Source organism: Barbatula barbatula (assembly GCF_947034865.1).
Source record: "Barbatula barbatula genome assembly, chromosome: 7".
Taxonomy (NCBI): domain Eukaryota; kingdom Metazoa; phylum Chordata; class Actinopteri; order Cypriniformes; family Nemacheilidae; genus Barbatula; species Barbatula barbatula.
This window is the reverse complement of record NC_136770.1, coordinates 25255610-25273449: the sequence shown is the minus strand read 5'-3', so window position 1 is coordinate 25273449 and position 17840 is coordinate 25255610. Positions and strand designations below refer to the sequence as shown.

Genomic DNA, 17840 nt, shown 5'->3' with positions numbered 1-17840 from the left:
TGGTTTCTTTTCTTCCTGTTTGGCCAAAATCACGATCATGTTTGTGAGACTTTACATCACTGTGTAAATCATGTTTGATATAAACTGTATGAAACAAGCTCACTATTATTTGCATATTCAATAAGCAAAAATATTCATGAGCCTCCAGCAATGCTTACTATCCAAACTAAACGAAATGAATGTTGTTGGGGAAACTTCTGTGTATTTCTTCACTTTTGAATTTGGACGGTTTTAGCTTTCAGTCGGTACAGCTGGGGAAATTTAGGTCGCGAGATAAGAAAAACAAAAACTTCTTCTGTGACGCATGATATTCAAAAATGTTTGGCCGGACCAAGCGTGTCCTATCAGCCTCGTTTTACGCTGAGTTCATTTTTTCAAGTATATTCATCAGAATGTGTGGTGATGTGACGGGGTCTCATGCAGCGGTGGATTGGTTGGTTAGTTAGTGGGTTAGTCAGCCTGTGATTTAATAAGTTACTTCTTGGCCCACAGAGCAGCGAGAGCGCCGTCGATATCTTCCTCGGGTTGGAGGGGATGCCACTGAGCGATGGGTCGGCGCGGGTTCGACAGCATGTCAGACCAATGCTTCGACGACGTAGTTGCAGCTTTGCTTCCGATGAAGATCTTTCCAATGGCGTCATTCTTGCCGATCTTGTCGTAGTCAAAGACGGTCACCGCCACGATGATTTTCTAAGGAGCAGAGAGATGAAAATCATTCAGTTTTTATTATAGTAAAACGGTAGAGACCATACTTTTTGCTGGATTGACTATCATTGGTTTTACTACAAACATTATAGTTAAACTATGATTACTGGAAAAAGTATACAGTAGTTCATTCATATGATATGACTCGTTTTGCTCTTATCAACATCACTAATGTTTCTACAAGAACCAGTGGTTCACCTTTACTGGGAGATGGAGTTTATACTGGTTTGACTGGGAGTGATAAAGCAAAGAATGACCAATGTGTCACTAAGGTAAATTATTGATATTTATTCATTTAAGAAGATTTAGATCAATATATATATTCTTTTAGCAAACATTGAAATTGAATATTGGGACTAAAGGAGCTGAAATCTGCCTTTATTCTCTGACAAACACCAATAATAACCAAAGACAAAATAAAATGAAACATTCTGGTTTAATGTGAGCAGGTCTATACCTGCATCTGCTCCAGTGGGATCTCAAAGCTGAAGGATTCATTGTAATACGGGTTCAGAGTATTCTTCTTCACCGTGGTCTTCTTCTTCTTCAGACGCTTTCCGTTCTGTAACAGCTGAATCTTCACGTACGGATCTGTGAGAGCACATGACACATCATGAGTTCATGAACGGAAGCGTGTGAATGATTGTTGTGATGAACGGGGTCTCCTCACCGGACAGACCACCAACATCCATCTTCTTCAGGTTCTTGGCCTCCAGGATGCAGACGGTCAGTTTACCGGCGGTAGGAACGTAACGCAGCGAGATACAGATGTCACCGAGTTTCTCAGGCTGTACGGATCACAGGAGAGAGCAGGTGTGATCCTCAATCGCCCCACGATCATGACTGTGATATATGCTGTAATGATTTATAGTCACCTCCTCTTTCTCAACACTATCCAGGTCTCTCCACTCTTCGATTGGTTGACCCAGATCAATGGTGTTCATGGGTAATTTTACTTCACCGATGATGTCATGCTTTGAGAAGCGGTCGTAGTCGTACACGGACATGACCAGAGTCTTCCCGCCCAGGTCCTGGTACGGCACCTGACGGAGAAAAGAAGTCCCCCAAAAAACATGAGATGTATGGTGATATTTTTACAATATGATGTCTGTTTAATGCTTTTGTTTTCGAGCTGATTCCTCAATTCACTATTTACATTTTAGTGTAATTGAATTAAATGTATATATATTTACTGTCATTTCAGGAATTCTGTATTATAAGATATCATGAGGTGAGTATAGACGGACAGACGTAACATTAGTGGAACCATCAAGTGCTTTTTGTACATACTGTACATGAGAAGATCTCCTCACGCCTGTGCGATGTGCACGTATCTGATGTATTTTTAGCAGTGATGTCAGTGTGAGTTTATTCGAGAGAAATGTCGGCCCCTCAGGAGCTCATTACAGACTCTATAACACACTACAATTCAAACGCTTGGACAGCATCCCCACTGAACAGCACTGCGTATACACACATGAAGAGACCATATGCAGTTTTCTCAATGGACTATTTCTATTTCTAGGTGTGTGTTATAAAGTCTCCACAGAGACGGACTCTTAAGTTGAAATCGTTGCTATGGTAACAGTTCAGTTCTATCTTGTAATCAGTGTTGACGTAGCGCTGCCATCCTACTCCGGCAGTCGGCTGGGGCAGAAGTTCTATATTTCATATTTAAGTTTATGTTTTGATCATCTCGCAAGTGTGTCCTCAAGGTATTAGTCATTAAAGAAAAAACTAAACGAATACCTCTGCCTGTGAGGATACAGTGTGATTGTTGAGATTCAGAATATCCATCTGCCTCCAATATAGTACATGAAAACTTACCAACCTGTCTCTTCGTTATTCGTGCTCTGACCGGCACCCAGGGGGTTTTACTCAATTTCATGCCAAAAAAACCTTACCTCTACAACAAATGGTCCTTCGAGCCGGATGAGTATTCCCTTCTGACATCATGCATTCTAACGAAGATATTATGAGAGGGGCTCGCCCCAAGCGCCATACACGTACCCCAGCTCACCTGCAGCATTATGAGGTGCAGTATTTTGGAGGCCGACCTGTAACGGAGCGTGACATCCAATCTACCTGGGAGGCACCTGTTTATCAAACACCTCCATCATCGCCCTGGTCCTGCGCTACCCCCCCTGGTGGTGACCTGGTCTGCTCTGGATACCCAATGCACCAGCCTTCTAGTTATGAGCCTTCTCCACTAACTGACTACCCACAGGTATCCCATGGAGCTGAATTTACCTCATCGGCGTACGACAGGGAGCTACAGTACGTTCATCGAGTACAGACACACCTAATGCAGACTCATCAGGCCTACCAGGAAGACCTGAAAGAACTAAAGGAAGCCCGTACAGAGGTCAGGGAGTTAATCAAAGTGGCTCATTCCCTGAAAGCTGATCTCACTCAAAGCAAGAACCCGAACCTTTCCGCAAAGATTGTATCACAGTTTTCTAATGCCCCAGCCAGGCCTCATGAATCCACCGCTTTAGCGGAAGATGACACCTTTCCTGATTTACCACCACCACCATGGCCGGAGACCGATCTGGCTGCTCGGATGAACACCCTTAGCATGTCTGACAGAGGAGTTACTACTCACCAGCCAGCAATGTCCCAGACCTGGGGGCATCCTTCTGTTTATCCCGCTGTGGAACCACGCTCTGTGCGGATTTATGACCCAGCTGTATATGGACTTCCTCCCCCGCCTACGCCTGAAGAGCTTCGAGAGCTGTTCACACCTGAGGTCTCACCCTTACCGGTAACACGCGCACCAGTCCAAACAGAGGCTATCCCTACATATCTCCGCCCACCTTCTGCTTATTCGAGTCATCCAGCCAATGTGCCCAAAGTAAGGCAAGATCTACGACCGGTACGGCCTTCTTCTGGTTTTGAGAGTGTGTATAGGGGACCTACCCCTACGATCCCGAAATTCAGCAGACCAGATCCAGGCGAGTTTGCACGACTCAGGATAGCGCTGGAGAACCTGCTCCCTCCGGAAGGTACGGAGCTTTTCAAATATCAGATCTTAGTCGACCATCTAAAGTTAGAGGAGGCTCGTCTGATTGCGGATTCTTATTTGAATTCACCTAGGCCATTTACGGATACTATGGCCGCTCTACATGATAAATTTGGCCAACCGCATCAGCTGGCTTTAAGGAGGATAACCATGGTCCTGGAGAGTCCTGATGTAAGGAGGGGTGATAATGCCGCCTTCCAGAAATTCGCACTCCATGTGCAGTCATTAGTTGGTCTGTTAAACACCTTAGGTCTCGAAGGTGAAGTGGAGCTAAGTTGTGGGTCCCATGTTGCTCGCCTTCTGAGTAAGCTCCCCCCTGAGCAGAGAGCGGACTTTCGCCGTCATATGTTCCGCCAGACTGGAACTGTCCCTAACCTGGTTGACCTTTCGAACTGGCTGCGTTACGAAACCTGGTGCCATGGTTATGATTCGGAGCCAACCTTTAAAGGCCTGCAAGACAAATCAGCGACTAAGCCAGATTTCAGGAAGAAACCTGTAACCATTCTGCATGGAGTTGGAGAACCTGTGGTAGATGCTCATGTTCCTCGGAAATGCATCTTACAAGCCAAACCGGCCAAGGGGAGACGTTATTGTCCCTTTTGTGATAAAACTGAACATTATCTCAGCCAGTGTGCCTCCTTCGCCCTACTCAGTCCCGACCAGGTCAAGGCATGGATTCGTAATAATAACCGTTGCTGGCGTTGCGCCAGAACCCATCATGCTGCCCAGTGTGACCTGAAGAAGCCATGCAATCTCTGTCAGGGCACTCATCTTCGCCCCCTTCATGAGGTGAATGTTAGTCACACCCTTGAGACTTCAGCCAATGCCGAAAAGAGCTGCCTAACAAGTTCCTCTTCAAGTCGATTCTACTTGGATAAACCATTCATTGGAAGTCGAGTTATGTTAAAGGTGGTTCCTGTTAATCTGCATTATGAAGGTCGTACCTTGGACACCTTTGCTCTCCTCGACGATGGATCAGAGAGGACTATTCTACTCCCCCCCGCAATTCAGAAATTAGGCATCCATGGTATCCCTGAAGATCTTCCACTGAGAACGGTACGAGATGATGTTCAAGTCTTACACGGTTCAGCCATCTCTTTCCAGATCTCCCCTTGCTGTAAACCAAAGTCAATATATCAGATTAACCATGCCTTTTCTGCAGAACGCCTTACCTTGTCCCATCAGTCTTATCCAGTAGAACAGTTACAGAGAAAATACAGACACCTTCAGGGCCTTCCTATTCGTACCATGACTGAGGTCCAGCCTTTGCTCCTTATCGGATCAGATCAGCCTCATCTGATCACTCCAATAGAACCTATTCGATGGGGAACCCAAGGTGGGCTCCAGGGTCCTACACCCTCCATGGGGCGGCCTCTCACTGCACAACAATGTCTCCTAACTTCTGTCATCTCAGTTCAGGACGAACTTTTTCAGAATGTACAACGGTTGTGGCAGCTGGATACTGTTCCCCAGCAGGCTGGCAAAGAGGTCACTAGGTCCAAGCAGGATCAAGAAGTGCTCCAGCTGCTAGAACGCAAGACTCTTAACCCGAAGTTGGCAGGTATTCATCGGTTTGCTACACCCTTACTCCGTCGAAGTGACATGCCTATGCTAAAGGCGCCCAAGGAGTCTGTCCTACCTACTCTCCGCAGTGTAGAGAGGCGTTTGTTAAAGGACCCAATGAAGGCTGAGGTTTATAAAGAGGAGATGAAGAAACTTTTGGAGTCTGGAGCGGTTCAGGAAGTCAGCAGCTCCATTCCGGAACCTGCGGAATGTTGGTACATTCCCCACCACATTGTCAGTCACAATGGGAAGTTCCGCATTGTATTTAACTGTTCCCATCAGTTCCAGGGCCAAAGCCTTAATCAGCACCTGTTACCAGGACCTACCCTTGGGGCATCGTTGCTAGGTGTCCTTATCCGCTTCAGGGAACGTCCAGTAGCCATAAGTGGGGATATCAAAGCGATGTTCCATCAGGTACGTCTTCTTCCTGAAGATCGTCCTTTGCTTCGTTTCTTATGGCGGGACCTAAAAATGGCTGAGGCTCCCAAGATCTTTGAGTGGCAGGTGCTGCCATTTGGTACGACTTCAAGTCCATGCTGTGCTACGTATGCGCTCCAACGGCAGATACAACAACACCCTCTGAGTGATGAAGCCACTCAGTTCTCAGTAGAGAAATGTTTCTACGTCGATAATTGTTTGCAAAGCCTACCTACAGCAGATGCAGCTCGGCATGTGATTGATCGACTAAGGAGTATTCTTTCCGGAGCTGGGTTTGACATTCGGCAGTGGGCGTGCAATGATCCGGCTGTGATAAGCCATCTACCTCGTGAGGCCCGAGCTACCAGTGTGGAACTGTGGCTAACACAGGAGAAGACAGAAGTCCCTGAATCAACATTGGGACTGAGCTGGAACTGGCAAGCAGACACTTTGTCTTACAAACACCGACCAGTGATCTATGAGACTCCAACCTTGAGGAACCTTTATAAGGTTCTTGCTACCCAATACGACCCACTGGGGTGGCTTCTTCCATACACCACACGAGCGAAGGTTATAATTAAGCAGCTGTGGAATAAGCAAAGAGGGTGGGATGATTCCAACCTACCACCTGAACTCCTCCATTCCTGGAACACCTGGGAGGATGAATTGAAAAATCTTCCTCAGATTACCTTTCCACGGCCTTATGTTCCTCCTGATGTCATGTTGGAGACAGCAAATCATGAGCTACACATCTTTTCTGATGCCTCGGAACAGGCATACGGAGCAGTAGCTTACCTCCGGACAACCGATATGAAAGGTCAACATCATCTCTCCTTTATTCTAGCTCGCTCCAGAGTAACTCCCAAACGATCTCACTCCATCCCGAGACTGGAACTCTGCGGAAGCCTAGTCGCTGCTCAGTTAGCCAAGCTCCTGGTAAATGAGTTGACCCTACCCATTCAGACTACGTTTCTTTGGACAGATTCTACCACAGTACTCATGTGGTTGACATCGGAGTCTTGTCGCTACAGAGTCTTTGTAGGCAATAGAGTCGCTGAAATTCAGGAATTGACAGAGAAGTGTTCTTGGCGTTACGTCAACACTCTGGATAACCCGGCCGATGACCTCACGAAAGGGAAACCCCTTCATTACCTCACAGTCCCGAACCACTGGACTCAGGGACCTACTTTCCTACTTGAGGATTCCCAAGGGTGGCCGAAACTTCCCAACGTGGAGACCAAGGAGGTAAATGTCGAGTTGCGAAAGTCTGCCTTTTGTGGTGTAACAAACCTATGTAACTACAGTGGATGGAATTCCAACACCTGGCAAGAACTACTGGATAGCAGTGCCTTAGAGGTTCGCAAAAACCATGCTACCGGCACTCCCCCTGATGCTGATGACTACCGCCAAGCTGAGGTCATCATTCTTAAGAAGGTACAGCAGGAATCCTTTCCAGAGGATTACCAACGGCTAACAGCTGGGAAGTCTATAAGGTCCGGAAGTCGCCTTGTTACTCTGGCCCCTGAAATCGATCCAGCTAATGGCCTGATCAGAGTTGGAGGACGTTTGAGAAGAGCCATTGGTGTGGACCCCTCCATTAAACATCCTCTTGTACTAGATCCTAATCATCCAGTCACACGGCTGATCATCCACCATTATGACCAGAAATTGCACCACTCTGGCTCAGAGCGATTGTTCGCAGAAATAAGAAGGTACTATTGGATCCTACGAGGTCGCGAAGCCATTCGGCGGTTCCAGCAGATATGTCTGGAGTGTCAACGATGGAGAGCCAAGCCCACAATCCCCAAAATGTCCGATCTACCCAAGGCACGGCTACAATTGCACAAACCTGCATTTCATTCTAGTGGGGTGGATTGCTTTGGACCTCTACTGGTCAAAATTGGAAGACGAACGGAGAAACGCTGGGGTATTCTCTTCAAATGCCTAACAACAAGAGCTGTACACTTGGATATCCTCCCTAGTATGAGTACAGATTCCTTCCTTATGGCTCTCAGAAGGTTTGTTGCAAGGAGAGGAACGCCGGTCGAATTATGGTCGGATCAAGGGACAAACTTCCGTGGAGGGGAACGGGAGTTGCGAGAAGCCTATGCCACGATGGCCCCGGAGCTTCAGCGTCAGTTAGCCCGGCAAAGAATCCGATTTAACTTCAATCCCCCTTCGGCCCCACACTTCGGTGGAAGTTGGGAAAGGGAAATAAGATCTGTAAAATCGGCCTTGTACACGGTTCTCGGTTCCCAACCTATCCCTGAAGAAGTCCTGACAACAGTCTTACTTGAAGTGGAGGCCATCCTAAACTCAAAACCCCTGGGATACGTGTCGTCGGATGTGGCCAATACGGACCCAGTGACACCAAATAGTCTCCTCATGGGGCGGCCAGATATGTCACTCCCTTTAGTGGTGTATCCAGAAGTGGAGATGTTGAGTAAAAGACGCTGGAGGCATTCTCAGATCTTAGCAGATCAATTCTGGTCCAGATTCATCAGAGAGTATCTGCCTAGTCTTCAAACTAGGCAAAAATGGCAAGCCTCGCCTCCTGATCTAAAGGAGAAAACCTTTGTCATGATCCTGGACCCACAGCAGCCTCGCAGTTTATGGCCTATTGGACAGGTTGTTAAGACGCACCTAAGCCCTGATGGTCATGTCAGATCCGCTGATGTGAAGATAAAGGACCATGTTTATACTAGACCGGTTGCGCGTCTAGTCATCCTCCCAGCGCTGCCTGAAGACGCATCCCCGGCTCCTAATACGGATTAGCTGAGTCACCTTTAGTGATACAAAGTTGCTTCGCAGCTTTGGGGGCGGCTGTTATAAAGTCTCCACAGAGACGGACTCTTAAGTTGAAATCGTTGCTATGGTAACAGTTCAGTTCTATCTTGTAATCAGTGTTGACGTAGCGCTGCCATCCTACTCCGGCAGTCGGCTGGGGCAGAAGTTCTATATTTCATATTTAAGTTTATGTTTTGATCATCTCGCAAGTGTGTCCTCAAGGTATTAGTCATTAAAGAAAAACTAAACGAATACCTCTGCCTGTGAGGATACAGTGTGATTGTTGAGATTCAGAATATCCATCTGCCTCCAATATAGTACATGAAAACTTACCAACCTGTCTCTTCGTTATTCGTGCTCTGACCGGCACCCAGGGGGTTTTACTCAATTTCATGCCAAAAAAACCTTACCTCTACAACAGTGTGTGTTTGAGTAAAACCTTTTTTTTTCATTTTGTGAACTACTGAAACTTCTACCCAATTTCAAATCAAATTATTTTTTCTACTTCCATTTATTTGGAAACTGGAGAAACGTGTAAAGATGCTCTGAGACCTCAAATACTGTTCAGATTCACTTAAACAATACAACACTCATATTTCTACAAACGTTAATTTTTTAAATGTAATAACTGTGATATTTCTCTTGTCGTGCTTTCACATCGCTGTTGGATGACTTTATGTCACTCCTGAGGTTTTCAACAGACGATGGAATGAAATGACCACAATGAACATTTGAAATGGTCTCTTCATTATATTTTTCACGGCTGCATTGATAATATTCATTACAGTTCATATTATTTGATAGATGAAAAAACATTGATTCTAGGGAGCGGGAAAACCACAGAAATTGATCTTTAGAAACCAGAAACAAACATCTGGCACATCAGGGATTTAGATGAACTGTATGTAGAAATATCTCTCGGGCTCACCTTGAAGACGAAGCTTTCGTTGAACACTGGATTGAGGGTCTTTTTGTGCACTTTGGTGTCATACTTCTTCTTCTTGTCTGGAAGCAGAAAGACTTTAACGTACGGGTCAGAGGTTCCGCCGGAGTCCATAGAGATCAGATCAGCACACTGCAGGATTCCCACGGTCAGCTGTGACGACACCACGAATAAAAACACGACATAAACAAACTGAATATAACAAATCACTGATGAATATCTGTAATGAGAGGCAACAGAAGACTAATGGAGACTCAAAGTCTGAGATAAACAGTCAGAGATCTCCGTTTAAACACACATATCTCATCAAATCTAATTCTCCATTAAATGACTTTTTGCTGTAAAGTGATGTTGATAACAGCCGAGCAGAAATTATTAAAACACACAGCACAGCACAACGTCCTCTTATAAAGAATTGTGTTTTGTCATTGTGACTTGTTATTTTGTTTTTCGAAATTGTTGTTATGTTTTAAGATTTGATATTGCGTTTTCAGATTTTTCATTTTGATTTTGGATTTATTATTTTGCTTCTAGATTTGTTTTTAGTTTTGCAACTTGTTGTTTTGTGTTGCACTTCTCTGCCACGGTAAAAATCACACACAACCTTCAACATTCCAGAAATATTCACAATTATTAACAATAATTCATTCAATTAATTGATTGATTCACCAAGTTATTAACCGAAAATGATTTACTGGATGTTTTTTATAGTTCATGGGTTATTTTTACTGTGGTGAGAACGCGGTTCATTTGTGGTTACCGTGGGTACGATTGCGTCCATGTTTATTTGGGGGTTTTATTTGTAGTAAACTTTGGTCCGGGGTGAGTATCACGGAATGCTCTTATAAAACGTTGATACTCTCGTTTAAAGCTCGATCAGGTTCTGGTCTTTTCATTGTATGGAGGGTGTCTTAGATATTCTGCTGGATCAACGAGGAAAGAACATCAGAAACAGCACAAGAAAATGTCACTTGTATTTCAAACACTTCACACTAACCTTATTGTCCTGGAAGTCATAATCTAAAGAGTACTGGAGTTTCCCCAGTTTCTCCTCCTCTTTTTCTTCTTCCTTCTCCTCTTCGGTCAAACCGGTTTCTCCTTCTTCTTCGTCATCATCATCCTGATGTGTCTGTGGAGTGAACAGTGACGTCTGTCAGAAAACACACACGAGCGCTTCCTGACCGTAAGCATGCCACAAGCTCAGATCCCTGACCGGAAAGATGCTTCTGAGCGCTTTCATCTGCATCCAACAACATCAGCACCTCAGAGAAACCTCATCACGTTCAAAACAGAGTTCACAGTTTTCATTGGTGACACTTTCTATGTTGGGATGTCCGAGCTGACATTGCACATTTACTGTATAAGAGAAAACGTTGTCCTTATGATTCTACATTTAACTTCAATAAAAACCCCACAGAGAACAACACACTCCTTTCTGTTATTTTCAGCATTTGAAACGCAGACGCTGTTGTTCTTGAGATGTTTTAACATCATCCAAACTGGAGGGAGAAAACTCTCATGTTCAGAAGTCATTTTTGGCTTCGACAAACTGGCCATAAGTCCATCGTTATACAGCGGACCAAAAAAGTATTTTCATATCATACTTGTAACATCATTGCATTAGAAAGAAAAACATATTTTCTGTTAAAAGTGTGAAAAGGTGTTGTTCATCACATTACTCTCTGCCTTCATTTTATACTGTAAATCTTCTGTGAATTGTTGTAAAACACATTCTTCAAAACAAATTCGCTTCTTTATTTTGTGGTCTAATGCGATGCCGTTCAGTTCAAATACATTTTAGAAGTGATAGTTTAAAGAAGATATGTCAAGACGGTTGTGGAAGTTTATCTATATATTTTAGGATGTTGCATAAGATCATGACAACTTTAGGATTTGAAGTTGCCACCAAAAGAAAACTGTCACTCTCAAGTCAATTCCTAACCATAACCGTATATCCTAGAAACAGATGATGTGCTTATATTTCAAACAAATCGTTCTGTAATTCATTTTTTTTAGTTGACCGCAGGTTTCTGAGAGAGGCGGTTAAACACAGCCATGCCCTTTAACACATGCATCCGTCATGAGTCGCGTGGACTGACTGACTAAACAAACGCATTAGTGAGTTAATGATGATTAGTTCATTCATTCACGCCACCTAAACATTATTGTTATCTTGATCTACGTATGTGATCCTTCAGTTTTCATTCTATTATTGTCAAGCAGCAGGAAACAAGAGGCTAAATACAGGAAGATACAACAGCCATTCCATCCACACCCCCCCCCCCCGCGCAATGCCAGCACGCAGACGTGCCGTTCACCCGTCCACCTACCGTAGCGCAGACGCCCGCGAGCGTCAACAAATGCGGCGCATTAGACACATATGAGGAGAGAGGAGAGCAGAAAGAGAGAGGGAGAGGTCAAGTCAAGACAGTAAACAGCACCTGTGAGAAATGACCCACTGACACAAACTCTATCTGTGTGTGATTCTGTCAATCCTGTTACACTGAGGTGTTCTTCTTCAAAACACATGCCTTTAACATTAATCTAACAAATAAATAATAGGGTTGAGAGTTACAGAGTTCTACAATGTACTGTGTATTAAAATAGTAAAGTAACAAGGTTGAAAGTTTATTCTGATATATTATCTAACAGGTTATAAGAATATGTGTTGAGGTATTTATAAAATAATGATATATATCTCAAACAAACATTTGTTTTGTGATGTAACAGGGTTGAAAATGTTGGAGTCCTAACTGACACAAAAGGCAGAATAACCTCTGAAGTGTCCGTCTTTTACTCATCGTGTGAACAAAACTCGGCGCAGTTCACCTTTTTATGCAACATCCAATGCATCATATCTCTTTGAAGAAACGAAATGCTCACATTTCTCACAAACACAATACAGAAAACCATGAAGCGGAGTCACGTAACAGACCTAATACACAGGACACACATATATATATATACAGTATATTGTTGGTAACGTGTTTAAATCAGCAAAGTGTGAATGGGTTGAGAACTGGTTTACATACATCACCCTGCATGTTCTTCATGTTGAATCCGTCTTTGCCCTTTTTGCCCTTCTTGTTCTTCTTCTTCTTACAGCAACATTTCTTAATGATGCAGAAACAGCAGGTGAGGACGAGGAGGGCGGCCACCACAGCGATGGCGATGAGCGCCCAGGGAGGCACTGCAAAGCATCATGGGAAAGAAAAGGCTGATGTGTTTCTTCCTAATGAGTCAAACAGATTGATTTTTCGTTCTACACTCAATTGTTTGGTTGGTATGTGTATGCAAGTAAAAATGTACAATTAAATGTCGGGTCATGAGCTGGCACAGAAAGATTCGAGCAGGAGAAATGCAGAACGCTCTTTGTTTCATTGCACTTGTAGATTTGAGAGAAGGTCAGTTTGGTGTGTTCTCTAATGGCTAGACAATTTGGCCAGCGTTCAAATCCATAAAACATCTTCAGAAGCACATTATGAGGATGACACCGCATTATTGATTTCTGCATCATCTCTGCAGGACTTACGTGGGATTTTATCGATCTCGTTGAGGAACTTGCTTTTGATTTCCTCAAACATGTCGTTCTTGCTGGGTCCCTCAGACTCGGTGGAGTTGTCTGCCAGCGTGGAGACGGCCGGAGCGGGCGCCATGGTCATGGTGTGAGACGGGTGGGTGCCGTCCGGTCCCGTTGGCTCTGGACCCACCATGGGCTCTGCTTTATTTTTGAAGAGGTTCCACTTCATGTTTTCTGGATCGGCCGCTCAGGACCCTGAAAGATTCAGAAAACATCATTAGTAGCTTGTGGACCAGTTTAGTTTTTTCTTTTAGTGTTTAGTGTCTTTCATGTCAACTAGCGACTTCAAGACTTTCATTACTAATCATCTTAAATGTGACGATAAAAGCGGCTTTCAAAAACATATGACAATATTTGCACAGAAGGCTCAATATACAAAACATTTTAAACAAGACAATCGTTCAAACCAATGACAAAGAATATAAGACTGAACAAACAAACTGTATCGCTCTTAATAAAATGAAAGGAAACAGAAACTTAATGGACAGCATAAAATCATTCCACATTTGTCTTACATATCCTCATTTTCTACAAACTGGTAGGAATAAAATATTAAAGACTCAGAATACATCAGAGAGATCTCTTCAGGCTGTTTGGTTTATTCCCAACAGAACAAGTTTCATTTCTATCGACGCGCAGATAAAACTGAGCTGTGAATGAACAAAAACACTGCAGTGCAGATTCACAATGTGACAAAAATACACAAATAGTGTTTTATTACACTAAAGTCTAACATTATATTCATAAAAACTCAGAATGGGCTGAGAAAAGAAGAGACAATGACTTGCGTAAGGGATAATGTACAGAGAGCCGGTTGTTATGTCAGTGTGATCGTGAAGCGGAGGGTCTTGTGTCTCACTGAAGGGGGTTTATTTCATGATAACAGACGGCTGCTTGAACGTTCTTATTACACGACTACTGGCCACATGAGATAAAACTGGACATTAAATGTGAATTTGAAATATTTTAGTAGCTAATTTTTACTGAATGCAGAACTTCAGTGAGGAAAAGACGTTTAGTTTCTGTGTTAAGGTGAGAAAGGACGTTCAGATGTCACAAACAGGCAAATTGGTTGAATCATTTGTAAATATAATGTCATATATGTTATTAAAATACATATTTACGTTTAATTAATAAACAAACCTGTGAAAATGATTTGCTGCATCCGGGTTACTGTGTTATAAGTTTTAAGAGGTTGTTATCTGGGAATAATGTGCCAATCAGAATCAATCATTCCGTGTAATCAATTATAATAAAGTCTTCAATGGCTGATACAATCTATTTTCCTTGTTTAGCCTAAAAAGGAGATCCGTGCTTAAAGGAAAATGTAAATGTCTTTAAAGACCTCTAGGCATATATTCTTGCATGCTTAATTCTCAATGTTGTGTGTTTGTTATTAAAAGGTTTCTCCCTGCCCGCCCCCAAACAGACACAACCATGAAAAAAATATATTAATCTACACAATATTTGACCATTATTGACCGACAGCATCTCTGTTCAGAATGTGATGACGCCAGTAGAGAGATGACTGTGTCTGTGTGTGTCTTCTTTACACTATAAACCTCAATGTACAGTTTCAATGCACTGTAGACTATTAAGATCAAATATTAAAGGCTTTGAGTGCAAACATTTGCTGAATGAAGAAATACAGCTTTAGATAAAATAATCTGTTAAATGCATCAAATGTAAATGTAGTCTGGTGTTGACCGTTAAGACACTCGCACGTCTCCCAGAAATCCTGCAGAAATCAACCAATCAGATGACGACTTCGAGCATGCTGAAATGTTTCCAAGAAAGTGTGACACGTCTGAACGATCTGGACGCTGGGTTTGCGGTCAGTCTGAGTATTTATGACTGTGGTGAGAACACGTGCTGGATTTAAACACGGATCCGTTTCACTCGTGAGCGACCTGAAAAGAGTGTGGAGTCTGGTGATGGGAAAATCAATAATGCCAGAAATCTTATACATGCCACACAGCAAATCAAATAAATAAAGATCAAACTACAGTATATGTGTCATTCATATATTCAGTAGAGAATGATTTCATCATGTGAGACAGATTTACATAATCATTCACAAGCTTTTATACAAAAGCACAAATATAAATATGACAACAGAAGATAACAAGAAAGACATCTGTCAGATGAAAATGTTTTTGATGATGGATTGGTTTTACATCAGAGACCTGAACCAGCATTCCCTTTCTGTCGGTCTCTCGACGTTGTGTCGACAGAATGGGGTTTGACTTGAAAACCTATCATCTCTGACTGACTTGAACAGGCCAATGAAAATTGGCGAATTAAATTTGCATGCCGGACTCCGGCGTGCTGCATTCATTCACCTTTTTTTCTCCGGAGCCTTCGCATCCTGATGCTGACGACTTCGCGGACTTTCTTCAAGTGTTGCTGGTCTTACGACGTGGTGCAGCGGACTGTCCCTTCTCCTGTGACTTCCCCTGGGCGTCTCGGCAACTTCCAAAGCTTCTCTCTAAAAGAGCAAATTTCTGACAGCGCGGCATGTCCCACTGTGCTCGTGGGTGCAACGTACTCATCGAGGAGGGGGACGGACACGATGTCTGCCTCAGGTGTCTGGGACTCCAGCACGCTGAGGCAGCGTTTGTGGATACGTCATGCCCGCACTGCGGGCGTATGGCGATTCAGACGTTGCGTTCACGGGTGGCTGTGTTCTTTCGAGAATCAGCCGCCACCTCGAGTGCTTCCCGTCCTGTGGCGGCAGCGGCATCAGCCCTGCCGTCCGCCTCGGCGAGCACCGGGGGTGATAATGGGATTACCGTGAGCCTCAATCCGTCAGCCACCGGCTCGCGGACCGTTCACGCCCCGCCTCGCTCGCCCGTTCCGGAAGAGGCGGTACGCCGCCTTGCTCCTCACTCACGCACTCGGGGCGTGATGATGATGAGATGTCGCTTGCAGCATCGGAGGGCGACCTCTTGGCATCCGACCCTGATGATTCCTTGGAGCTTCCTCCTCCGGGGGGTCGAGCTCAGGATGAAGCGGATGTCGAGATGTCAACCATGCTTTCCCGGGCCGCCGCGAGTATTGGGCTACAGTGCACCGCCTCGTCCCCAACGCTCGCGGCTGGACACATGGTTTCATGGCCGGCCGGGACTCGAAGCCGCGGTCAGCCCCGGTGCCATTTTTCCCGGAAGTGCATGAGGAGCTTAGTCGGACCTGGAACGCCCCCCTTCTCGGCGCGTGCACGTCAGACTAGCTCGGTCGCCCTGACTTCCCTCGATGACGGGGCAGCTAAGGGCTATGTCAACATCCCTCAGGTGGAACGTGCAGTCGCGGTGCACCTGTGCCTGCAGACAGCTGCCACCTGGAGAGATCAACCAAGGCCCTTCCAAGGCGTGTAAGTTTTCGGCATCGCTGGTGTCAAAGGCTTACAACGCTGCGGGTCAAGCTGCCTCGGCTCTTCACGCTATGGCCATCCTGCAGGTCCATCAGGCCAAGGCGTTGAAGGAGTTGCACGAGGGAAAGTCCGACCCAGGGCTTATGCAGGAACTGCCACTGACCTCGCTCTCCGGGTGACGAAGGTGACGGCGCGGGCCCTGGGTCGTACGATGTCCACACTAGTGGTCCAGGAGAGACACCTTTGGTTGAACCTTGCGCAGATGCGGGACGCTGAGAAAGTTCGCTTTCTCGCCGCTCCCATCGCGCAGGGTGGGCTGTTTGGTGATACGGTCGAGGACTTCTCCCAGCAGTTCTCGACTGTAAAGAAGCAGACGGAGGCGATTAAACACATCCTGCCCCGCCGTGACCCGGCCGCCTATCGCCCGTCGAGGTCCCACGCGGTGTCTGCTCCCCAGCAGCCCCGCCCCTCTACGACTCAGACTCCCCCTGCACAGGCGGGCTCCCGGAGAAGGACGTCGAAGAGGAGAGCACCATCCCGTCACCAACCTCCGCGGAAGCAGAAGCGTTCCTGACGGGGTGAACCCAGGGAGATCGAGTTCACCGGGCCCGACCCGAGCAACTACATCGCTAGAGGGTCGGACTGGGACGGTGCCTGCTCCGTCCCAGCAACACCAGCCGGGCCCTTTTCAGGGCCTGGTGCCCACATTCTCACAAAAAGAGCTTTCTCTCTCCCTGGGTCTCTCTCACAGCCGCTCTCACCCTCCGCAGGACGGTGCTTGGCAACCCGACGTCGTGTCCCGGCGAGACACACGGTCGGGTGTAACCCTCAGTGGCCCCCAGCACCCTCAGTCAGACGGTGCGGTGTGCCGCGATATCGCCAGGCAGGCACCTCGGCAGAGGCGCTCTCCTCCCCGGGGTCCCCCCCACGGCGAGGGAGCCGTACTGCCAGCCATCGAACCACCCCCCACGGGGGCAATGAATCAGATCGAACCTCTGGTCCCCCTGTCTCGGTCCCTGGGAGCCTGGTTGGCTCTTCCCTGACCAGCACGGTGGCTAGAGAGAACGATCTGTCTCGGCTATGCGATTCAGTTCGCCAAGCGCTCACCCAAGTTTCGAGGCATCCTATTCACCTCAGTGGGAGGGGTAGATGCTCCCGTGCTTCGGGCCGAGGTCGCTACCCTTCTGGCGAAGGGGGCGATCGAGCTCGTCCCTCTGGCCGAGATGTACTCCGGGTTTTACAGCCCTTATTTCATTGTCCCCAAGAAAAGTGGCGGGTTGCGCCCATCTTGGACCTGCGTACCCTGAACAAGCACCTACACAAGCTGCCGTTCAGGATGCTAACGCAGAAGCGCATCCTGACTGGTTCATGGCGATCGACCTGAAGGACGCGTACTTCCATGTGTCCATCCTCCCTCGTCACCGGCCGTTCCTGCGGTTCCCTTTCGAGGGAC

The 17840-nt window shown here is 45.9% G+C and overlaps 1 protein-coding gene across 1 annotated transcript; it reads right to left on the bottom strand.

Moving 5' to 3' along the window:
- Positions 1-474: 474 nt before the first annotated feature.
- Positions 475-13186, bottom strand: syt2b (synaptotagmin IIb; the record flags this gene model as incomplete). Its single annotated transcript, XM_079460879.1, has 8 exons — positions 475-690; positions 1163-1296; positions 1376-1493; positions 1581-1748; positions 9423-9590; positions 10435-10566; positions 12470-12627; positions 12970-13186. The coding sequence occupies 8 exons, from the start codon at positions 13184-13186 to the stop codon at positions 475-477; spliced, it is 1311 nt and encodes a 436-aa protein (XP_079317005.1).
- Between the last annotated feature and the right edge of the window lie 4654 nt (positions 13187-17840).